General features: G+C 37.4%; 1 protein-coding gene across 2 annotated transcripts in view; it reads left to right on the forward strand.

Annotated features, from left to right (window-relative positions):
• LOC150109360 (alpha-catulin-like) overlaps positions 1-26,107 on the forward strand; it is a 439,125-nt gene that overhangs the window by 292,204 nt on the left and 120,814 nt on the right. For both annotated transcript variants that reach the window (XM_090407671.1, XM_090407679.1), the window contains exon 7: positions 17,376-17,579. In XM_090407671.1, the coding sequence (XP_090263797.1) occupies positions 17,376-17,579 (204 nt within the window). The remainder of the gene's footprint in view (positions 1-17,375; positions 17,580-26,107) is intronic.

Below are 26,107 nucleotides of genomic sequence, written 5' to 3' on the forward strand. Positions count from 1 at the left end.
AGGAGATATCAAATTTATCACTAGATGGTGTAGACCACCACATTATGCAATATTCACCAGGAGGAGATAAAATTCTGTCTATTCTTGCTCTGAGAGGTTTTTTAAATAGTTCCATCCACTTAATTCAATGCGGTCTTATAGTAGTTGCAGGGATGACTGGAAAGCAATTCCAGGCAGAGAAGGCCAACTCAAGGCAGCTAACCCAGATGGGGATAATCACCTGGTTATCAGTTATCTTTGCGCTTTAGTTTCAATTGGTCTTTTGGTTCATCTATATGAGATTGGTGAAAAAGGGAAAACTGATAGCCTCTGACTATATGATGATATAAAAGAGCTGAGGCCTTTTCTCTATCTCTCATGCTATCTATTTGTCTTTTTTTCCTCCTAATACTATCAGGCTCTCGCACCCCTATACTTACTACTCTAGGCCTATGTTGAGCAACCCTTTATTTTTTCACCTCAATAAAGGTTGAAACCGGTCTGGGTAGTAACTCTTTCCATAATGCTTTGCATTATTAATGTCCAAAAAGGGGAGTGTGCTTTTCATTATAGGATACATATCAAGGCAAGTGATAAGAAGTCATTAGCCTCTGTATACAAGTAGCTCAGACGTGAATATATTTCACATGCAAAACTTTGTTTTGCTTACTTGGGAATAGAATTAAAACCAAGTATATAAAATTTCTTGGTATCTTTAATGTACATATCTAGATATTCAAAGGTTATAATTCAAACTTACAAACTGTTACATAAAATAAGTTCTATCCTCCTACACTGACAAATATACCTTCATAATGTCAAAAATTGAAAAATATATGTAATGGTTCCTTTAAATCAGCAAAATATCAGTTATGACTGAATTTAATTGTGCATATATATAGGTGTTCTGTTATTTGGTGGTGATGTTTGAATGAGTAATAAAATAAAGACATACTTTTATTCTATAAAATAATTTTTCCATAAGACTGATTCTGAATATTTAATTTTTACTTCTTATTTCAAATTGCTAAAAGGATTCTATAGGATTAATTCAGATGATATTTTTGAGATCAGGACTGGTGGTGGGAGAACTAGGGGACACCCATGGAAGCTGGGCAAGAGCGTGGTTAGCAGGGGTGTTAGAGCTGGGTTCTTTACTTTTAGAGTGGTAAATGAGTGGAATAAGCTGCCAGAGTCTGTTGTGGGTGCTATGACAGTGAGCGAGTTCAAGGCAAGGTATGATAGATACTGTGAGAATGTTGAACAGCTGTGTGAACATGATGTTCAGGGCCTCCCTCGATGAGTCTAAGGACTCCTGGAGTAGCCCGTGGTAATAATAATAATAATAATAATAAAGATATATATATATATATTTTGGTGTTTGTGATATGTAAGGTCTTTTAAAGTGTGGGGTCCAGGGCAGGTGACCCTCTTGCTTTGGTTTCAGGGTAGCACTAATGATGATAATGAACTACTTCTGATTAGGTTTTGGTATTTTGCATGTCATTCAGATTATTATTATTTTTTTATTATATCAGCAATGAATAATTCAGGATTTAAGTACATTTTATCCTGTTCCAGTTTTAGTTCAACCCATGAGCAAAGTGTGTGCGTGTGTGTGTGTGTGTGTGTGCGCGCGTGTGCGTGCGTGCGCACATCTATTTCTTATAGTTGTCAGTTTTGTTTTGCTTTTAAATACACATATAACTATATTAAAATTGTCCTCAGTATGGGTTAATTTAAATTTTTGTTGTTTTTCCCACCCACAACGGATTTACAAACCTATAGTACGTTTGTACCATGTTTGGCTAAGGATTTTTTTAATTTTTTTATTTTAATCCATTTTATTTTATTTTATTTTATTTTTTTGTATTTTTATTTATTTTTTACATAGCCTAGAAACCCTGCTCTAAGACCAAACATGGAACTTTTTCAAGCCACTTCAGGCCTTCAATAAGCAGGGTGTGGTCTCATATCAGGTGATGAAAGTCATTTCCCACTTAAAGACAATTTCAAACATCCATGCCAATGGTGGAATTCAAACCAGTATTCTGTTCTTTCATATTTGCTGGACTTGGTTAACCAGTCCAGCAATATGTTTTATATATACAATATGTGTGAATATGCACAATACATAGTTGATATTTAAGGTGTAAGTCAGCAGTTAGAATTGAAGGAGGTGCAGAAGGATGGTTTGATGGAAAATCAGGTGCTGTCTCTACTGTTACATCATCAGTATATGGATCGCATTATGATAATAATGTTAATCTGTTACTACATGTATATGTATAATAATTTGGCAGTAAACCTCATATCAAAATTGGAGATGTTAATTTCTGCTCTTTATTTTATGGAAATGATTGTAAATAAACTCAAAGTAAGTCTGCAGAATTCCATAACTAATTAAATAAATGCTGTAGCAAATGTGGCATGAAACTCGGCAATAAAAAGACACACTGTGTAAATAGGCAAAAAAAATCGAAATATTACCTGCATGCTGAGTGGAAGACCTGTAGAACAAGTAAAATATTTCAACCATTGAGACTCGATTTTTTGTGACGATTATTATTATTGTACAGGCACCTCCATGGGGTCCGAAGACTCATCGTGGGAGACCCAACTATTCACACAGTCTATCATACCTATCCTTGAACCCATTAACAGATAAATCACTCACAACTGATTCTGGCAACCCATTCCACTCATTCAGAACTCTCCAAGCAAAAAATCTAAACCTCGCACACCTCCTACTAACGACACCTTTGTTCAACTTCTAGGGAAGACCTTTTATTGTGGCAGCCCTCTAATCAAATGCTGAAACATTTTCTTATATCAATTTTATAAAACCCTTTAAGTAACTTAAATGTTTCTTTCATATCAGCTCTTTTTCTCCAATCAACCAACTTCTGCAACCCACACACCCTTAATCTACCTTCATAGAGAACATTCCACAGATCATTCCACTCACCTCTGAATCTTCTCCACTATGTCCTCATCCCCAAGAAACTCAGAACACCAGACTTGAGCACAGTAATTCAGATGTGAACATATCAAACTTTATAAAGATGAATATCAGCTTCTTTATCTCTACTTGTTAATGTGTTCTTTAATAGCCAAGAAATCTTATGGGACACCTTAGCAATATGTCCTCTGAACTTTAACGCTCTGTTACCACCACCCCTAAATCTCCAGCTTCATCTATTTCTTGGAGTACAGTGCCATCAATGTGATACACGGCTTGTAATCTATATATCCCAAAATGCATAACTTTACATTTCTATACATTAAAATGATACCCATTATCTTTTGCCCATACTGACAGCCTATTTAAATCATCTGGCAAGTTCTCCACATTCACCTTGATTAACTATTACTCTACCTAAATTGCATCATCAGCAAACAACTGAATATTTCCTTTCAGGTTCCGTGTGTAGAAGCTTAAGTGCTGTGAGGACATCATGTTGGAGGCTTAATGGATTGTATACAGCACTCAGAAAGGATTAAAACAGAATTTAATACTTCCTATATTTCGTCTCAGTCACTGAGACATCTTTAGGGATTACAAAAAACTAATGTAACATATACACAAATACCACACAATACTAAACCCAATCACGTGGGTGACTCTAAAGTCCTATCTAGATGGAGTGCCCTCTAAGGACGGTGGTAGGTGGCCATGATAAGTGTTTCCCAAATCTTAGGAAGCTTAATGCAACCTTATTTATTAAGATTTGATTGATTTCTGAGAACTACTACTGATTCTAAAAATAGTCTCTCTTTTTTGAATATGCTGTGGTGGAGCATGGTGGTTTTTTTCCATGAGATCCTATGGGTTGTATCCAAGACATGGTCTGCCAGGCCTGACTGACCATAGTCGTGGTTGCAGATGTATGACTTCTGTTACTCCAGGCAGGTAGTTGCTGATTTGCCTGTCTGTCCAAAGTATGCCAGCTTACAAGAACAGGGTAGTTTATAAACTCCAGGCACTGAGAGAGGAGGGAGCTGATCTTTTGTAAAATGGACAAGGGTAGTAAGTTTGTGGTGGGGCTTAAATGCTGTGTGTGGGTTGTACTTTTTTAAACTCTTGGCTATTTTTTCTGATGTGCCACGGATGTAGGGTATGGTGATGGCATTTCTAAACTCTTTCTGAAGAGAAGACCGCAGAATGGGGGAGGGGAGAGGAACTGATTATTTTTTAATACCGTGATCGCTGAAGCCATTGTTGTGTATGTGGTCAAACTCAATTGTAAGGGTGTTGAAAGTTTATTTTTCACTTGGTTAGAGTATAATAAAATTAGTTTAATCCTTTATCCAAGTGTGAGCAAACAAAGTTTGCGCTTGAAAGTATCTTCAGGACTGGGGTAAGGTGGTACAACACCAGGGCAACTCGTTGCAACTCGTTTGGGCCTGGCTCCCACTGAAGAGACCTCAATAAAGGTCAAAACTAGTCTGGATAGTGGCCCTTCACTTAATGCATAACATTAGACATATCCGCAAGGAGATGTGTTTTGCATTATAGGAGATACTGAGATAGGAGTGTTGGTAGCTTGCTCCACCTTTGCAACGAGTTGCCCTGGTGTTGTACCCCCTTACCCCAGTCCTGAAGATACTTTCAGGCGCAAACTTTGTTTGCTCACACTTGGATAAAGGATTAAACTAATTTTATTATAATCAATTGTAAGGGTGGTTCCACTGGAACAAAGATTGTGGGCTCTCTTGGTTAGAGTTTTAATAATGGCATATTGTTGAGAGGAGTGGTGGTGGGAAAGTTTGTGAATGTATATGCCTGTGTGTGTAGGTTTTCTATATATTGTGTCTAGTAAGGGTAAACAATTATTTTTTTTCTTTTGCATCATAAACTGGATTCTTGGATGTAGGCTGTTGAGGTGACTGAGGAAGGAGTCTAATGTGTCTGGGTCATGAGACCAAATAGAGAACACATCATCTACATATCTTAGCCAGATAGAAGGTTTTAGAGGGACTGAGTCTATGGCTCGTTTTTCAAAATTTTTCATATAAAAATTGGCAAGGGTGGGGGGGAACCTCATGGCTGTTCTCTCTATCTGCTTGTAGATTTTTTTCTTCCAAGAAAAATAACCAGAATTGATGGCAAAGGAAAAGAGATCTAAAATGTCAGAAGGAAAAACGTTTTCTAAGAGTGTTAAGGTATCAATTAAGGGAATATTGGTAAACAGTGAGGAGATGTCAAAGCTTACCAATATGTCTTTGTTATTTACCAATATGTCTGTGTGGGCTTAGTATTGTGTGGTATTTGTGTATATGTTATTAGTTTTTTGTAATTCGTGAAGATGTCTCAGTGACTGAGACGAGATATAGGATGTGTTAAATTCTGTTTTAATCCTTTCTGAGTGCTGTATATACAATCCATTAAGGCTCCAACATTATTCCTTTCAGGTTATTTCCTATCATTTATTTATAAATTAAATAATAATGGTTATTATTATTTAATAACTATTATTATTATTTTCCAACACCAAACCTTGTGATACACAACTAATCACCTGTTTTTGCCTGAATTCTGCCCCTCCATTATACCATTTCTTGATATCTGTCCAGCAGCCACCCTTTTATCTACTTAACCAGCATCATACCCATCCCCATTTATTCTACTTTGTGTAACAGAGTTCCATGTGGTATTCTGTCAAATGCCTTTGCAAAATCCTGCAGAATCATCATGTAGCCGTTTCCTTTATCTAACTCCGCTTTTACCCTATTACAAAAAGACAATAAATTACTAAGGCATGACTGACTCTTCACAAAGCCATGTTGCCCCTCCTACAGTATCATATTTCTATCGGCCCATTCTTGAATTCTCTTTTTGTCCAATTTTTTCTACTTTTATCACGTCTCCCGAGATACTGATTGGTCTATAATTTGCTACTGTAATCTTAGAACCTCTCTCATGTAAAGGAATTATTTTGTTCTCTTTCCACTGCATTGGAACTCTACCAGAGCTGAGACTTAAATTAAAGAGCCTAGTCAAAGGCATTGCCAGTTCCCTGCACATTCTCACAGAACCCTAACTGATAATCCATTTAATCCCACAGCTGTATTTACATTGAGATTCTGCAATATCCTAAGAACCTCCGATTCATCAAGTTCTGTTCTCGCATTAATGTCTGTCACATAGATTAAACAGTAACCTCACTAGGATGATGTACCCTTGCAAAGTGGTCACTCAGTAACTCAACTATTTTACCTGCTTCTGTATCCTTGTGACCATCGTCACTCATTAAGGTTAATCTTCCATAGTCATTCTTCCTCTTACTTGCCACATAGTGAAAGAACTCTTGCGGATTTCTTTTGGCCTGCTCAGCTAAATTCTTCTCATAATCTGATTTTGCCTTCCTTGCCATGCTGGTCACCTTTCTTGCCTGAGCTTTGTACTGTTCATGAGTTTGTTGGTCACCTTTTTTTTTATATACCCTGCACAGCATTTTCTTCTTCTGCAGTTCATGCTTAATGATGCTGCTCATCAATCAAACTCCTAACCAATTAACCCTCCTTACCCTAGGTATAAAATTTAATACTGCTTCCTCTAGATGACCCTTAACTTTCCCTATCTCCCATGTACTTTCCCTATCTCCCATGTAACTTCCTTACCCTAGTGTTTTGTGCCATGGCACAGATTTAAGCTTCTTCCTAAGCTTGTCATAATCACCTGCCTTGTAGTATCACATATATACCCCTTCTTGACAGAATATTACTTATGTCTTACAATCTCTCATGTCAAGATGGCACAGTCACTTTTGCCAATCAAAGGCATTGTGGTCACCTTGGTTATGAATAGCTCTCCTATTCCTTTGACCAAGTCCAATACTCTCACACACTGTCCCTTCCATCACTTGCTGCCTCAAGTAATTATCTCTTAGTGGGTGTATAATTACATTGCCTTCCTGCCATGTGATCTTTCTTCCTTCCAGTCTATATCTCCATAGTTGAAGTCCCTCATAATAATCACTTGCCCTGTACTCATTGTACTAATTTGCTGATGCATGTCTTCCAGATCATCTGTGGAACTTCCTGGCCTAAAGCAACAATGAACTGTATATTTTCTCTTACTGGCCTTAATCTTCCACCAGACTGTTTAAAATGAACAGCCCCCCCCCCCCCACCAATCTCCTGTTCTGTTCAGCTGCAATTCATCCGCTATCATCAGCAGTACCCCTCCTCCCATCCTATCTTCCCTGAAAATACTAAACCCTTAACCTTCTATCCCAGTAACTGCATCATCTGCTGTTTGCCAAGTCTCACTAATGCCTGTAACTTTTGGCAAGGTTGTACTAATCGATGCCAAAAACTCCTCCCTCTCCCTCTTGTTCCTGATACTTCAAACATTAGTATATAAAAACCATCATCCCTTTAGGCCTCCACCCTTCTTTACTTCTTGAATTCACTACCCTATTCAATATATTTCCTTGAGAGACTAGATTTCGCACTTGGTTATTCTTGTCCTCACTTGCCTCATGGTGCCTTCACACAAACTCACCTGCTTCCACCATAATTGCTTTAGTTTTCCTGAATTTGCACTTCACCGTGCTTGGTAGAATGGTAGGAGACTTGCAGTTTTCACTTTCTCGCTCTTCAGTTTCTTCTTCTAACAACTCCTTTACACCATCCCTCATAGAATACTTTTTGCCTCTCAAATAATTTGTGCTAACCAAGACAATCATTTCCTTTAACTTACCTGTTTGCATCTGAATGTTGTGACTAATATTGTGAATTTTTGCTCCAGGGAAACACAATACTGTCACACTTTCATTAAGTAATCCCCTAATCATTGCATCTCCATATATAATTTTCTCCTCACTTCTTTTTCTTGTTTATTTGCTTGGTCTTTATTATTGCTTTGGACTATCTGCTTCCTTGTCTTTTCAGCCCTGCTAATCTCTTGCTGCTTCTGCAGTTTTTCAGTTTCTAACTTTGTCCTGTGAAGGATAACATTCAAGCATGCTATTTCTTTATTAATGTTCATTTTGTTCTCCTCTATTTTTTTGCTGCTATACATTCAACATTAATAACATTATTTTCCATCCTGCTGTTGGTGCTGTCTACTGTACTAACATTTGCTGCATTCTCATCACCTTATAGGCACTCGCTTTTGAAACATTTAACACACACACGTGCACGCACGCGGCACTGCACAAAATCCTGCGAATTCAAATCACCTGATGACATAGTCTTTGCTGCCAATGCTTTTCCAAGCATTGATGCCATACTGTATCATAATATCATATTTAAACAACAACAAAAAGGTTTACTTACAAACTAAATCACTCATTCAATCACACACTCATTTAAAACAAATATTACAATAAGTTAACCTAATATCCACTAAAATATGAAAAAGTTACTTATCCTATGACTACTTTGATGACAAATTACTATGGCAACTGAATTAATTTATATGGAATAAGAGAAAAATTACTCAAAGCAATAAACTAGCTGTATACAGGAGTGTTTAGAGTATTGTTAATGTATGGATCTGAAAGGTGGGTCAGAAGTAAAACAGTCAAATATTAGAAACATAGATATGAGAGTTATGAGAAAAACTAGGGTAGTAAACCAATGGCATCAATTGCAGAATCTCATTAAAAGTAAAGATATTAGGATGAATCTTGATGCTGTTAGCTTTCTTGAAAGTGGGAGTAGCTAATCTCATCTGATATAGTTATGTAAACAGAATGAGAAGGGACAGGGAAAAAACCCAAATGAAGTCTGAGGTCTTGATGGATTGATTCACTTTGAAGGGCCTTAGGAGATAGAAATGAGATCTGACAGTATTGATGCTATAAACAGATAAGACTAATTTGATGGAATATTATATCAGTTATATATATATATATATATATATATATATATATATATATATATTTATAGTATGGTTAACAAAAAAGTGGTATACTAACTACAACAATTTTTTTTTTAAATAAAATAGGTAGGTGCCAGTATGCATTCCTTGCTAACAGGAAAAATTGCAAATTTAAAGGATGAACAAACTAAAAAATTATTTACTAATATTCTGTACTTAAATTTACTAATATAATATACAAACAACAAATTGAGTATATAACTGAGAATATGATTGAATATATATATGAGTATATAACACGGAGGGCGCTCGTGAGTCAAGCTTGGCACACGTGTGTAAGAATAGCTGCAGATTGAGATAAGTATTCTTGGAATAATTAAGTATATATGAGTGTTTGTTTGAGTATGAGCTGCTGTAAAAGTTGTGTGCTACCATTATTATTAGTGTGTGTGGGGGATTTTGTTTTGCTTAAACTTAATTATGAATTCGTTGTTATTATTGGACTTTAGAGTGGTAACCAGCAGATTAAACATGGTGGCTTTGTCATTCCATGACTTCAACTTAGATTTCAATCATTTCGTTAAGTGTGAGGTGTGTTATATGTATTCTTTCGATTACATAAATAATTTGTGGATGTTTAGGGTGGATGGAAGGAGAGTGTGTGCGAAGTGTGACCTGAACGAGGAATTGATGAATGCAAATATGAAATTGATGCCAGAAAATGTTAGTAGCGAGAATGTCGCGTGGAAAAATGAGTGCACGTTCGAAAGAGAAGAATGTGAAAGAGAGGCGAAAGAATGTTAAAAAATCAGTAAAAAAAGAAAACGAGTGATTTAAAAACCATAACAGATGTTAATAAGGATGAAAGTGAGGCGAGAGTGGCGGAAGGAAATGAAATTGAGAGAACGAATGAAACTGGAAATGGTGTGAGTGGAAAAAATTGAAAGAATGAATGATAGTGAAAATCGGATGCATGTTGGACCGAAAGTACGGAAGCACAGAAGGATGAATGAGAGTGAAAGTGAGAAGAGGGTGTTGAGAGTTAGAAAATTAGAAAGAATGAATGATAGAGAGAATGTGACGTGAGATTCGGAAGTTGAATTGGATTGGATGAGGAAAGAGATGAAATGGATGCGGAACGAAATTAAGAAAATTTGGGTAAAAACTATTAAAACTAATCATGATGGCACGAAAGAGTTAACGAAAGATGAGCGAGTGGCATTATATGGTGACTCCATTATTAAAGGTGTGCTGGATGATAGGATGCACAAGGTTTGTTTTCTAGGCTGTAAAATGAGTAGAGTTATTGAGGCATTGGATACAAGGAGGGAGCAAGCAAAGGAGTTGATGGTTTTAAGCAGCAAGAATGATTTGAGCAAGTCAGAATGGATATCAGGAGGCTGCTTAGAAGGATAAAAGAGAATACTGTGACAGGAAGGGCAGTCAGCATGTTGCCTAGATATGACTGTGGTGAGATGAGGCGGAGAGCAAGGATTATGAATGATATGCTGGCTGAAATGTGTGAGGAGATGGGAGTACAGTTTGTTAATGTGTGGAATGAGTTTGAAGGAAGAGGTGAACTGTATGGGAGCGATGGACTGCATTTGAGTGGTTATGGTGCGAATCGCTTGGAGAGACTGCTGCTGGAAGGTAGAGAAGTGAGTAGAGTGAGAGAGAATGAATCAGATCAAGCAGGAAGTGATGTGGAAGATCAGGAGAGTAAGACAGGAGAGATTGAAGAGGTGGTAATGAATGAGGAAGTGAGTGGTATGAGTATAGAAAATGAGAGAATGTGTGTGCAAGAGGAGCAGAGAAACGGGGAGGCTCAAGGTGGACAGGGTACACAGCGTGAGAAAGGTGGATGCTCTGAGAGGAGGTGAGAGCATGTGTAGACAGGAAAGAAATTAGATCACCTGGGATCAAGAGGAAACAGTTGGAATTGAAAAAAGTTTTAAAATGAATAAGCAGAAAGGTAAATGGCCCCAGTCGAGCATGGAGAGATCACATCGAGTGAGTGGTATCAGTGGAACTAGCTGTAGATCCAGAAATGAGCTGTTGTGTTTGTATACAAATGCTAGAAGTATAAGAACAAGGCAGATGAAATGGTTGCATTAATTGTGTCTGTTCACCTTAAGATTGTCGGAATAAATGAGACATGGTTGGAAGAGGACGACATCCTGACAGGAATAGAGATGGAAGGGTATGATGTGTTTCATGAGAATAGAATGGGTAAAAAGGGAGGTGGAGTGCTATTGATGATAGAGAAAGAGTTATGTCCATACAAAGTAGAGATACAAGAGGGAAATAGTGCCAGTGGTTTTGAGGCAGTATGGTGTGAGATAGAGGTGAATGGAATCAAATACTTGGTTGGATGTTGTTATAGCCCAGGGAATGTGGATGGTGGCGATAATGAAATGTATAATCAAATTAGTCAAGCAAATAAGAAAAGGTTGATCATTATGGGCAATTTTAATTATGGCAATATAGACTGGAATGATGAGATAGCAACTAGAAGTAAAGAAAATGAGTTTCTTGAGTTTTTGAGGGATAACTACCTCAGACAGTATGTAACAGAGGGCACGCGAAGATTGAGGGTCTTGGATTTGGTCATCTCATCAGAGGATGTAATTATAAATGAGGTGTCAGATCATCCACAAATTGATGAGAGTGACCATGAGGTGATTACCTGGGTGGTTGCCAGTAGTGTGAGAAAAGAGTACATGTGGAACTACAAGGGGGGGTGATTATGAAGAGCTCAGGAGACAGCTTGCCGGTGTACCATGAAATGAGGAGTTAGCTGGAAAAGATATCAATGCAGCTTGGGGAATTTTCAAAAAACTATCTAGTAGATGCAATGTCTAAGTGTATTCCAAGGATGAGAAGGTTAAATAAGGTGTTAAATAGATGAATAAAGAAATTAAGCATGTGATACAGAGAAAGAGGGCATTGTGGAGGCAGCATAAGAGAAGTGGAAATAACCAATTCCATGAAGTCTACAAGGACCAGGCAAGGAGGGTGACTTGGTTGGTGAGGGTAGCTAAAGAGAGGTATGAACAACAGTTAGCTAATGAAGCCAAAAAGAATCCTAAGGAGTTCTTTCAATATGTAGCCAGCAAAAGAAAGAATGATTATGGAAGGATGACATTGATATGAGAAAAATGGTATAAAGACATCTGTTGCAGAATGTGTGGTGGAGATACTTAATGAGCAATTCATAAAGGTCTTTCAATCTTGTGAATGTGACTTCATGGAGAGATTGAGAGCAGTAGATGATGGGGAGGAGAGACAGAGACTGACTGTAAGTGAGCAAGAGGTGTATGGGGAGTTGAGTAAACTAGATGTTAATAAGGCTGTGGGACTTGATAATATATCGCCATGTATTCTGAAGGAATGTGCCATGGAGTTGACACCTGTCTTGACATATTTTTTTAATACGAGTCTTGCACTTGGTCAAGTCCCTAAGGTGGGCAAGATTGTGCCACTTCATAAAGGAGGTGATCGAACTCAAGCATCAAACTATAGGCCTATCTGTGTGTCAGGTGTTGTAGTTAAGTTGTTGGAGAAGCTTGTGAGAACTAGGATCCAGAGTTGGGTTGACAACAATGGTATTATCTTTGATGGACAGCATGGATTTGCTAAAGGGAGGTCATGTTTTAGTCATTTACTTACTTATTACTATAAAGTGACTGCTTCCTTGGACAGAGGAGAAGGATACACAGTAATATACTTAGATTTCGCAAAGGCTTTTAATTTGATAGTCAAACTAAAGCAGATGGGGTTGGATATTAGATTAGTGCATTGGATTGGAGACAGGCTATCTGATAGGTATCAACAAGTTTGTATGGGGGAGTGATATCCAGGAAAAGGAAAGTCACTAGTGGAGTGCCTCAGGCATCTGTTTTGGGGGCCATTACTGTTTAATTCTATATTAGCGATATAGGTGAAGATTTGGATGGAGATATTCAGTTGTTTGCAGATGGTGGAAGGACATAAGCGATTGAAGAAGTTACTGTTTCTGAACAAGCTGAAGTAATTGGGCAGGGAAACTAATATTGAAAAGGTTGAGTGTAAGAGAGAGAAACTTTAGCACTGATTGTATATTTATTGATCCTTATTCACAGAATAAATTGCAGAAGAGAGGGGATAAAAATCAGCATGGGACTACTGAAATTATTGGCTTATATATTAGTTCTAAAGCCAGTACAAGAACTAGAGGGAATCTGCAATTTTTGTATACCAATGCAAGAAGCATTCAAAATAAGAGAGAAGAATTTTTGGCATTAGTCAGTGCAATCTCACCAAAAGTTGTAGGCATTAGTGAAACTTAGCTGTCAGTAGAAGATGTGGTCACTGGAATTGAATGTGATGGGTACAGTATTTTCAGGGAGGATAGAGAAGATAGAACAGGGGGTGGAGTACTGTTGATGATAGCTGATGTGTTGCAGCCAAAGAAAGTAGTATATCAAGATGATAGACATGTGAATGAGAGTTCATTTGAGGTGGCCTGGTGCGAAATAGTGACCAATGCAACCAAATATATAGTTGGATGCTGCTATAGGCCAGGGAGTACAGGGGGAGATATTGAATTCGTGCATCAGCAAATTGGTGCAATGAGTGCAAGTTTAGTGATTATTATGGGGAATTTTAATTTTGGTGATATCAATTGAAAGGAGGAAATATCACGTAGCAAAAAGGAAATGGAGTTCATATATCTATGAGATAATTACTTGAAACAGCACATAACTGAAGGGACACGTGGTGTGAGAGTGTTGGACCTGGTTATTGGTTTAGAGGATATATGATAAATAAGGTGTCCTCGTTACCTGCAATTGGTGAACGTGATCATGTGGTATTGACTTGCAAGCTTCAGAGTGAGATTGCAGCCGTGCCATGGCAGAACATATTGCAGGGTAAAGATGTTAGCAGTGCATGGGATAAAATCAGTGGGTATCCGAGGAAAGCAATATCAGATTGTGTCCCCATGGTCAGGAAGTCAAACAAGGCAGGCATTAGATGGATGAGCAGTAGTATCAAGCTTGATCTGCAAAAAAAGAAAATGTTATGGAGAATTTACAAGGAGAAAGGCAATCAGTACACCCATGAGCAGTACAAGGGTCAAGCTAGGAAGGTTACCAGCATAGTAAGAAAAGCTAAATCAGATTATGAGAAGACCTTATCCAAAGAGATCAAGGGTAATCCCAAAGAGTTCTTCTGCTATGTGGCAAGTAAAAGGAAGAATGACTTCGGAAGGATAACTTTAGTGGGTGCTGATGGTATTGAGGTGACAAAATCAGATGTAATAGTCGAGTTACTGAGTGATCACTTTTCAAAAGTCTATCACCCAAGTGAGGATATCTCTGTACCTGTAGCAATACCTAATGTGAAAATTGAAGTTAAGAAATCAGAGGTATTTAATATATTGCAAAATTTAAATGCAAACACTGCTGTAGGTTTAGATGGAATATTAGCTCGGGTGTTGCGTGAATGTGCAGATGAATTGTCAAACCCTCTTACTTGGATATTTAATTTAAGTTTGAACTCTGGTATGGTCCCTAGGGAGTGGAAGTTAGGCAAAGTGGTGCCTTTGCATAAGGGTGGCTCTAAAACTGCGATAGTTAATTACTGGCCACCATCTCAGGAGTAGTGGTAAAAGTATTGGAGAAGTTGGTTAAAGACAAAATTCAAGAATGGGTGGATCAGGATATGATACTCTATAGAGGCCAACATGGTTTTGTTAAAGGTAGATCCTGCCTTAGCAATCTATTAACTTTTCATAATAGAATGACATCTGAGTTGGACAAAGGAACTGGCTACACAGTGGTACTTCTGGATTTTGCTAAGGCTTTTGAAACAGGATATCCCATGGAACACTGTTATGCAAATTGGAGCAGATAGGAATGGATACTAAATTGGTGATATGGATAGGAGAATGGCTCAGGGAGAGATACCAGAAGGTGGTGTATGGAGGAGCCAAGTCCAGGATGAGGCAGGTGACCAGTGGTGTGTCTCAGGGCTCTGTGCTTGGGCCATTGTTGTTTAATTTGTATATAAATGATATAGGAAATGACTTAAAGGGAGATAGTCAGTTGTTTGCTGATGATGCAAAGTTGGGTAGCGCAATAAAAAATCAAGCCGATGTTGAAAGTTTGCAGGATGATTTAAATAAGCTGATAGAATGGGTAAAAGGTAACGGATGTCAGTTCAATGTGGAAAAGTGTCAAGTCATGCATTTTGGGATTAAGAGATTACCAGCTGTGTACTACCTTGATGGAACAGTACTCCAAGAGATTGATGAGGCTAGGGACTTAGTGTTGGTAGATAGGGAGATGAAGTTCAGGGGACACATTGCTTAGGTGTCCAAGATTGCACATAGGATTACTTGGTTGTTGAGGAACACACTGACACCCAGAGATAAAGAGATTATTGTTCCCCTTTATAAAGCGTTGATACTTCCACATTTGGATTACTGTGCTCAGGTCTGGTCACCTGGATTCCTTGGAGATGAGGAGGCTGTGGAGAGGGTTCAGAGAAGAGTGACTAAGTTGGTGAGTGATGTAAAAAATGCTCCCTACATTGATAGATTGAGAGCTTGTGGATTGCAGAGGATGGTTGATAGGCGGAGAAGGGGGATATGATAGAAACATTTAAATTACTGAAAGGTTTTTATAGGATTGATGCAGGGGAAATGTTTCAACTGTGTGATAGTGACGGAAGAACAAGAGGTCATCCCTGGAAATTAAAGAAGAGCGTGGTTAACAAGGGTGTCAGAACAAGATTTTTTGCCTGGAGGGTGGTGAATGAGTGGAATTCATTGCCTGACTTAGTTGTGAGCTCTTCATCTATAAATGAATTCAAGAAGAGATATGACAGATTTTGTTTTGCTAGTTTGGGTCTTCCACGATGAGTCTACTGACTCCATGGAGATACTCGTAATAATAATAATGATGCAAAGTTGGGACGAACCATGAAGAGTAGTGAAGATGTTGTGGCCTTACAAGAAGACTTGAATAAATTGAGTGATTGGGCACGGAAATGAAGATGTGAGTTCAATGTTGCAAAATGTAAGATTTTAAAATTTGGAAAACAAAGATGGGATGCAGAATTTATGCTTGATGATGATATATTGTGGGAGGAATAAGAGATCTGGGGGTGATAGTGGATAAGGATCTGAAATTTAGGGGGGACATAGCCAAAATTATGAAGACAATACAAAGGCTTCTGGGAATGATGCAGAGGACACTGACGTGTAGAAGTAGGGAGATTCTTGTTCCGCTGTATAAAGCTTTGATTAGGACTATTGTGCCCAGATTTGGTCACCTGGTTTTCAGAAGGATGAAGAGATGTTGGAAAGGGTCCAAAGGCAATTGATTAAGGTAGTTTCTGACCTCTAGAATGTCAAGTATGAGGAAAGATTGAGAAGTGTAATTTGCAGAGTCTGGTGGACAGGAGGAAGAGGGGAGATATGATAGAGACCTACAAGTTGGTAAGGGGTTGTTATAGGATCAATGCTGGAGAAGTTCTACAGAAAATAGTGGGAGATCAGGGGAGAACTAGAGGTTCATCCCTGAAAACTGTATAAAGAGGTTGTGAATAGGGTAGTGATGGGCAGGTTTTTTTGTGCATAGTTGTGAATGATTGGAATGCCTGGCCTGAGAGTGTGGTGTTTGCAAGGAGTTTGAATGTGTTCAAGGCATGATATGATGAGCTGTGTGTGTGATAAAATAATAAATTTAGTTTAATCCTTTATCCAAGTGTGAGCAAACCAAGTTTGCGCCTGAAAGTATCTTCAGGACTGGGGTAAGGTGGTACAACCGGGCGACTCCTTGCAAAGGTGGAGCAAGCTATCAACACTCCTACCTCAGTATCTCCCATAATGCAAAACACATTTCCTTGCGGATATGTCTAATGTTATGCATTAAGGGAAGGGTCACTACCCAGACTAGTTTCGACCTTTATTGAGGTCTCTTCATTGGGAGCCAGACCCAAGTGGAGATACCAGGCAGAAGCATTAGCAAGGTCATCTCCTCCTATAGGAGCTGCCAAACGGTGTGCCACCTTTTTATTAAATTACTCTGGATTTACTCTGGTGTGATAAAAGGACCTCCCAGATGAGTCTTTGACACTCCATGAGGTATTGGGGTAATAATAATAAAATAATAATAAAAATATACAGTTTATTAAGCATAAATAGACTGATTGTGCAAGTATACAAAAATAAAATAAGTGAATATACATTGATGATAATTTTTAATAATCTCTAATTAATACCGACATAGCTGTGTTTTCCTAATAACATGAGAACTGTTTCAGCATAAAAATATGTATATAAAGAGGTAGAGTTACAAACATGTGACTGTAATGATTAAAATGATGATAACAAATATAGTATGTAGAATTCAGATAATTCAGTTTGCTTTGTGCATGATGAATGTGCACATGCTTGAGTGTGTGTGTGTGTGTGTGTGTGTGTGTGTGTGTGTGTGTGTGTGTGTGTGTGTGTGTGTGTGCATGTAAATATATCCATTAAATTTTTCCCCAATTTTTTTATGTTATTTTTATCTAGGACATTGTTGAGATGACTCGTATGACTCTAGTGGGACCTATTTATAGGGAAAGATTGACCAGTGCCTTAGATGCTGTAGTAGAACGTACTCAGGATTTTACTGACTCTGCCTATACTTCCCATGGACATAGAGAAAAGATTCTCCTGCTCTGTGATAGAGCCAAACTTGAACTCAATCAGCTGTTAAGGATAGGTGTTAGTTTGGTTAGTATAGAAGCCAGAATTCTGGATACAAATGTCTGTTTCTTTATGCTATATTCATATTTTATTCATAAATGTGAGTCATTTATCAATTTTTCCAAAAAAAAAAAAAAAAAAAGAAGTAAAGTATGTAAAATATGTATATTTATATTTTGCTTAATTTTCTTAAAATGTAAATAAAACCTAAGGAATCGCATTCTTTATACTGTGAAACCTGAAAGTTATTAGTTTCATGCCCTTTAATCACATCCTTTATATCCTTGCGAGGAACCCATGATTTCCAAAACTCTTTAATTGAAAGGAAAAATCTGTTTAAGTTAGTAGTGTATCTTTCTTCCTTGTTCCAAGATCCAGAAACATACTTGACTTGCTATTTATAGTTGTGGGGGGGGGGGGGTGCTGAAATTGTAGGAATGGAAGGCACAGACTGACCAACAAATGATAAAGAGCCTAAAGGCTTTCTTTAAAAAAAAACTGTTAAAAGCAAAGACAAAAAATCATATATAATTTTATAGCTAAATAGCAAAGCAGTGTTTGCCTTTGAAACGTAAGTGATTGAGAACTTATTATGGGAAGCAAAGTTATCTTCAGATTTGCTTTGGTATTGTGCTAAAAGGGTGACAAAAGAAACTCTGCTCTGGAATCCACATGTTTTCTTTTTTATTAGCAGTGTTTTTTTATTTTTAAGGTTTCATTGGTCTTGACAGTTTACATTTTCTATTTCTTTGTAAAACATAAATGATACTTGCATTTTATGTACTGACTGAAAGTTCTTATAGAAAAGATAACTTCAGACATGGGATTCCACAGTATTGATAGGAAAGTTTTGTCCTCTTAAGGATTCTGTCTGGTATGAAACCATAGCACTAACAATGTAATCCATAGTACCAAAAAAAAAAAAAAAAAAAACAGTGAATGTACAGTCTCCTGGGTAGAATTCATTATATTTTATTATTATTATTATTATTTATTACTAGGGGACTATGCCCCCCCCCGAGTTCCGGACTGGTAGGCCGATTCTCTTTGAATTCTGATGACTCGAATTTTGAAGACTTGACACTCAGGATAGCCCCTGAGTTTCAAAACATTTCAAATAACTTGACAAAAAACGTGACACAAAAACGTTACAAAAAAGGCTTATCATTTTATATTATAGGGTAGATTATGTAACACTCCCTGGAAGTGTTATTATGTAACACTTCCAGGAAGTCCGGAGACTCATCGAGGGAGGGCACCTACTCTACAACTCTGTTTCCATTACCCAATCCACCAACTACAACGAACCACAACTACCATCATATACACCAACGCCATCTACCGCCCATCATCACCACTAGTATTTTCACAAACATCCATGCCCACAGTGGGATTCGAATCTGCCGTGAGCATTGATGTTTAAGTAGTGTAGCCAAGAAAATTCTTATGCCAAAGGCTGTATTCTCATAAGTTTGCTATCACTTTCCAGATGTTAAGTTTCAAAGGCAAGCAAAAACAGTTCTGGATATTTTTATTCTTTCTTTCTTTCTTTTGATAACCATAAATTTGTTTTGCAAACATTTTACATTGTGGATAGAAAGAAATTTTTACATTCGACATATAGTTCAATAATAAATAATTTCCAAACCAGTGCCTTTTAGATAGAGCAACATCTACATCAAGCTACAGATACTGCTTAATAGTGCATAATGCTTCTCTTTTAGCTTGTAGAATAATATTACTTTTGCATATATTGTTCAGTGGGCAGTACCAACATCATCCAAATTTCTCAGAATGAGATTTTTGCAGCTGGGTGCCTGATATTAGTGCATATAGATGTGCAGAGCTTATGTTTTTTATTCATTGTTCTTACATTGCTTATAGTGCTGTAGAAAATGCAAACAATTGTACAATACATCAGTATTTACACTTAAAAAAAGCATAAACAATGATATTGACATCGTATATTGAATATCTAAAACCATTGAATATAAATAGCTGAAAAATTATATTTTTATCTATATTGCATTTTATCTTATATGGATGAATTTGCATATGAAATGTTTTTATTAACATGACTTTTGTATTCAGAGCAGAATGGAAAGTAGTAAATGAGGTTGGGGAGAGACCTCCACAACACTATAGATAAATATCGTGTGTTGTCTAATCTTTAAAGATACCTGTGGCATGACTATAAACAATAAATTACACGATAACCACAGTAATTAACTTTAATGAAAATTAAAGCAGATATTTCATAATGAAAATAATAGTACATCATCAGTGTGTAGAAACAAACAAATCAAAGTAAAACGGGAATATAAGGTACATACAGCAGTCGGTGATTTACCAATTAAAAACTGTTGCCGCATGCCAGAAATTAATATTAATAAATAATATTTATTAAAATCTATTTTTTATGGTTACATAACTTAGGCATCTCCCAAACGTTTGAGGGAGAGAGAGAGACAATTGTTCCTATTCAGATTTGGCCGATGTAAAAGGGCTTCGCAACTTTCTTTGAAAAGCCGTTCATATTTAAACTTGCTTCTATGGAGAAGACTAGCTTCATTCTACTGGATACATCGACAACCTACCTTTATCGGTTTATCAAAAACCTACCTATACTGGCAGATACATTCATCAAAAGTGTGTTCATCACACCCCTCAAAAAATTGGTGGTATCAAGTCTTTAATTAATAGAGCACGCAATGTGTGCTCCTCTCTCTCAAGCTTACAACAAGAACTTCTCACTGTCAAAACATTAATGGAATTTAATGGCTACAACTCTAATCAAATCCAGCAGATAATTGACTCCTATGTTCCAACACCTCAGGATTCTTCCACAGACCGCAGGTTCCGATCCGTTATATTTCTGGCATCTCTGAACCGATTGGTAGAATTTTGAAGAAGTATCATCTCATTCCCACATATTTTTCTGTCAACAAAATTTCTCATCTGCTGCCATCTACAAAAGACAAACTGTCATCTCTATCATGCTGGCGTTTACCAGATACCTTGTGAATATAATCTAACATACTTTGGGCAGACAGGCTGTTCTGTGGAAAAAAGAATTAATGAACATCAGTATTGTATTGAATACGTGAAACCTCAAAATTCTGGTCTGGCACAACATAGTATTGACATTAAACATAGTATCCAGTGGAATAAAGCTTGTCTTCTCCATAGAAGTAGGTTTAAATATGAATGCCTTTTCAAAGAAAGTTGCAAAGCCCTTTTACATTGGCCAAATCTGAATTGAAATGATTGTCTGTCTCTTCCAAAAGTTTGGGAGATTCTTATGATATGTAACCATAAAAAATAGTTTTTAATAATATTATTTATTAATATTAATTTCTAGCACGCAGCAGCAGTTTTTAATCGGTAAACCACAGGCTGCTGTATGTACCTTGTATTCCCATTTCTTTGATTTGCTTGTTTCTATGCACTGATGATGTACTGTTATTTTCAGTATGAAATATCTGTATACTTTCATTTCATTAAAGTTAATTACTGTGGTTATTGTGTAATTTATTGTTTATTGTGTGTTGTGTTGTGTTCCATATGCATAAATAAATAAATATTACTTACATAAATGAGATTATGATTTGCATAAATACTGATGGAAGATTGTTTTATAGCAGAGAGAGAGAGAGTAGGATTTTAGAAATGACTGCACAAAACAAGTTAATACTGTCCATTTGAAGTTAGACTATGAATGGTATCTACTTTTTGGTGAGTATTAACTGCTTTTAAGAATGTTGTAAATTATGGATGCCGTTTCAAGATGAAATGGTGTCTGTAATTTAGCACTGAGCATTTATGCAGTAAGGAATTGAGTGAATCAGTAAATATCCATTTACTGTCTATTGCTATTATTATGTATACTTATTATTATTATTATACATATTATTATTATTATTATTTCACCACTCATTGAAAGAGCACTCCCGACTGAACAAGTTGACTTCAGGTCAGGAAGAAGTTGCTGTGACCAGGTCCTGGCCCTGACAACTCAAATTGAAGCAAGCTTCCAGAAGAAACTTAAATATGGAGCCACTTTCATTGACCTAACATCTGCTTATGACACTCTCTGGATCAGGGGCCTCCTCCTAAAACTAGGAAATATTATAAAGTGTAAAAATAACTTTACAACTTTTTGAATCTATTCTCTCCAAAAGAAAGATCCGGGTCCATATTGGTGGAAAAAAGAGCAGGCCCAGATTCCTTCACAACGGTCTTCCTCAGGGCTCTGTGTTATCCTCTATACTTTTTAACATCTACGTGTGTGATCTACCTCATACCAGATCAAGCACGTATATGTACGCTGATGACCTAGTGATCTTACATCAATCCACCTCCTTTAGCAATCTGGAATCTACCTTGAATACGGACCTGAACACCCTGGAAGAGTACTTCAGGCAGTGGTACTTGAAGCCAAATCCAACGAAAACAGTGTCCTCAGTATTTCACTTGTACAATGCAGAGGCGAATCAACAACTCAACCTTTCTTTCTGTGGAAAAATGGTAGAACACGAGCCTCACCCAAAATACCTTGGAGTGAGCCTGGACAGAAGCCTAACCTATAAAAGGCACATCATCAACCTCTCCAATAAAATTAAAACCAGAAATAATATCATTTCAAGGCTTGCTGGAACAACCTTGGGTTGTGGTGCAGAAGTCCTAAGGTCATCTGCACTAGCCCTCACATTCTCTGCAGCAGAATATTATGACCCTGTCTGGGAAAGAAGTACACACACTAACATTATAGACACCCAGCAGCTAAACTCTACCATGTGCACAATTAGTGGGACAGTGAGAAGCAGCCCTCTCTCTCTCTCCTGGCTGCCTGTTCTATCTAACATTGCTCCATCACACATATGGAGAAGACAAGCCTCGATTAAGGAATTTAATAAAGCAATGAGCAACCCACTCCTGCCCCTACACCAGACTCTCATAAACCCACCTAGTCTTTGCCACAAATCTAGAAAGCCGCCCTGGTCCATGGACGAACTCTCTTCAGCTGCGCTGCCATCAATATCTGACATATGGAGAGAATACTGGTCCAACAATCCCCCAACAAACGGCTTCCTGGTAGAAGATCCCTGTGCTCCACAGCCTGGTTTTGATCTTCCTAGGAAGATTTGGTCATCAATAAACAGGATCAGAACTAGTCAGGGCAGATGTGGCTACCATTCTTCATAAATGGGAGCTGTTAGATCATCCTTATTGTGATTGTTCTCCCATGGCTCAGACGATTACTCATATTGTGTATGACTGCCCAAGGTGCCAATTTCACAGTGGTGGCCTACAGGACATCTACAAGGTGATGGATGAGGCCTTGAATTGGCTTTCCAGCCTGGACCTTGACCTGTAGTTGGTATGGTGGTGGCAGTGGTTATGGAGGAAACAGAAGATCACGGTCCCGTCTCACCACGAAGACGTTATTCTCATAGTAACTCTCATAGTCCTCTTCATAGTATCAGCAGAACTCCTCCTCATGTTAGAAGATGATGATGATTAAACCTCGGATACAGCTACATTTATGTTGTGAAGTGTTGTGAGAACATGCAGCCTTGTCATACTTGTTGCAGCAGGATGATAATTGTCCCTGGCTTGATTATGACAAGTTACTTTTGCTTTATTTATAAAAAAAGGAAAGACTTAGAAAGCCGGTTGTGCCTTTTATGTAATGAACTTTTATATGTTAAGATTTTCATCATTTGTTTCTGGAAATTGTGATCGTGCTTTTCATTTACCAGTTTTATGTAGCCATAAGCATAAATAAATAAATAAATTATGCATACTCCTCTAGGGAGTTAAGAACTCATTGAGGGAGAGGCTTCTTCCAGAGATCCATCCTTGATGAGCTCTTGATATCACACACTGCCTAAGTACGTACTCTATCTTTCTTAAAAAATCAGAGATTATCAGAAGATGCCCTCCTGTTTTTATGTCTGTTGCTCTAACTTTGAAGACCACATTCCCTCAATTTGCCCTCATGCACAATTCTATAGGCATATACCATTTTAATTACCCTTTGCTGTATTTTTTCAATTTTTTTATCTACTTTGAACCTTGGTGATCATTTCTGAGCACAGTATTTGTAGAATAAACTTTTTTTTTTTTGTTTTTCAATTTATAAATGGCTCAAGATCTGCCTTATCAAAGTCATCTAAAGCAGGAGAACATCTTATTTATTCCTCTGAGTTAATGCTCTTTCAACATTGGAGTTATCTGATTGGAGTTATTACCTTAGCAGTGTGGCACTAAACTTAATGGTCTACCATCACCTTCAGGTCTCTAGATTCATTGGCCGCTTTTATCAAGTTCCTATTAATGTAATACTCTGTTTGAAATATATCCTCAATCTAAGATGCATAATCTTCTATTTAGTAACATTAAATTAAGAAAATGTACATACATCCAATTTATTCAGATCAACTTGTGAGGATTCTGTATCAGAAATATTTCTTATTATCCTATCTGATAAGATCAGATTATTATTATTATTATTATTATTATTTATATGGACACTCCATGGAGCCAAAAGACTCATTGTAGGAGACCCACTCTATTCATTAACACACCTATCATACATCTCCTTAAACTTATTCACTGTTAGGGTACTCACAACCACCTCTGGCAACCCATTCCTCTCATTCACCAGTCTCCATGAAAAGAACCTAGTCCACATACCCTTACTAACCACATTCTTGGACATCTTCAAATGTGACTCTTGTTTTCCTCTTACTCCCCATGTATTGAAAAATCTCTTATATGTCAATCTTATAAGTATCCCTGTAGTAACTTATGTTTCTATTATATCCCCTTTTCCTTGCCTGTCAGCTAAACTCTGCAACCCACACACCCTCAGTCTATCCTCACAGGGAACATTCCACAGACTTGTCACCAGCTTGGTCACTTGTCTGTGAATCCTCTCAAGAACTTCCTGATCCCCAAGAAATGCAGGTGACCAAATCTGTGCACAGTAGTCAACATGTGGCCAAATCATAGCCTTATAAAAAGAAATAATAACCTCCATATCTTTACTTGTCATGTGCTTTCCAGTATCCAAGTAATCCTCTGAGCTATTTTGCCAACTCTTGCATTGTCTTCTGAATTTTAAATCTCTCTCTATCCACCATCACCCCCAGATATCTAGCCTCATTAATTTCCTGTAAACTAGTACCATCAATATGATGGTACTAGTTTACAGGAAATGTGTAATCTTTTCATCCCGAAGTGCATTATCTTACATTTTACAACATTGAGTTGACAACCAGTTTTTTGGCCACACTGCCAATTTATTTAAATCATCTTGTTAGATATTTACATCACCATCATCAGCTATTGCCCTCCCTAGTTTTGCATTACAAAGAACTCCTCCTTCAAATCTTCTGCTATATCATTAATATACAAATTAAAGAGTAGTGATCGTAGAATAGAGTCATGGGACACTCCATTAGTCACCCTCACTTGCTTTGATTCCACTCCGCCATACATCACCTTCTGATTTCTATCAGCCACCTACCTCTATCCACCTACCTCTATCCACCTACCTCTATCCATGCCACCAGTCTCATATCCATTCCAATTTCCATATCTTATTTGTTCCAACTTATGGAATAGTTTTCCATGTAGTATTCTGCAAATGTCTGCAAACTCCAGCAGTATCATGGTGTAGCCATTTCCTTTATCCAGTTCTGCTGTCATCTTATTATAAAATGTGAGTAAATTACTGAGACAGGACATACCTTTTACAAAGCCATGCTGCTCCCTATAAAGTATCATATTCTTATCCACCCATTTGTGAATTTTTCTTTTAACGAACTTTTCCAATACTTTAACCACTACTCCAGAGATACTAAATTGGTTTGTAATTTGCTACTTTTGTCTTGGAGCTACCTTTATGTAATGGAACTATCTTACCCTCTTTCCACTCCCTTGGAACCTTGCCAGAGCTGAGACATTAAACAACTTCATCAGAGGTTCTGCCAGTTCACTTGCATATTCTTGTAGCACACGAGCAGATGCTGCTCGTGTGTTACAAGAATGTGACAGACATTGTCCAGGCCCCACTGCTGGATTCACATTGATGGTTTTCAATATATACTGAGTACCTCCAGTTCATCTACCTCAATGCTCACATTAGTCTGTCACCATAATAACTGCAAAGTTACCACCTAGATGATGTACCATTGGAAAGTGATCAATTAGTAACTGAACTATTTGTTCTCCTTCTGTCACTTTTGTACCATCAGCACTGAGTAAAGTTATCTTTCTGTAATCATTCATTCTCTTACTTGTTACATAGCAAAAAAACTCTTTTGGATTTACTTTGGCCTGTTTAGTTAAATTTCTCTTGAAATCTGATTTAGCCTTCCTTATCATACTAGTTACTCTTCTTGCTTGTGCTTTATACTGCTCATGGGCATGCTGATCACCTTGTTGTTTATACTCCTTCCACAGTGCTTTATTTTTTTGCAACTCCCGATTTATATTGCTAGTCATCCACTTTATCTCTGCTTGGTTTATCCTTCTGACCCTAGGTA

The sequence above is a fragment of the Typopeltis vanoorti genome, chromosome 2, assembly GCF_054136105.1.
Source record: "Typopeltis vanoorti isolate ZY-2024b chromosome 2, IOZ_Tvanoo_1.0, whole genome shotgun sequence".
NCBI classification, from domain to species: Eukaryota; Metazoa; Arthropoda; class Arachnida; order Uropygi; family Thelyphonidae; genus Typopeltis; species Typopeltis vanoorti.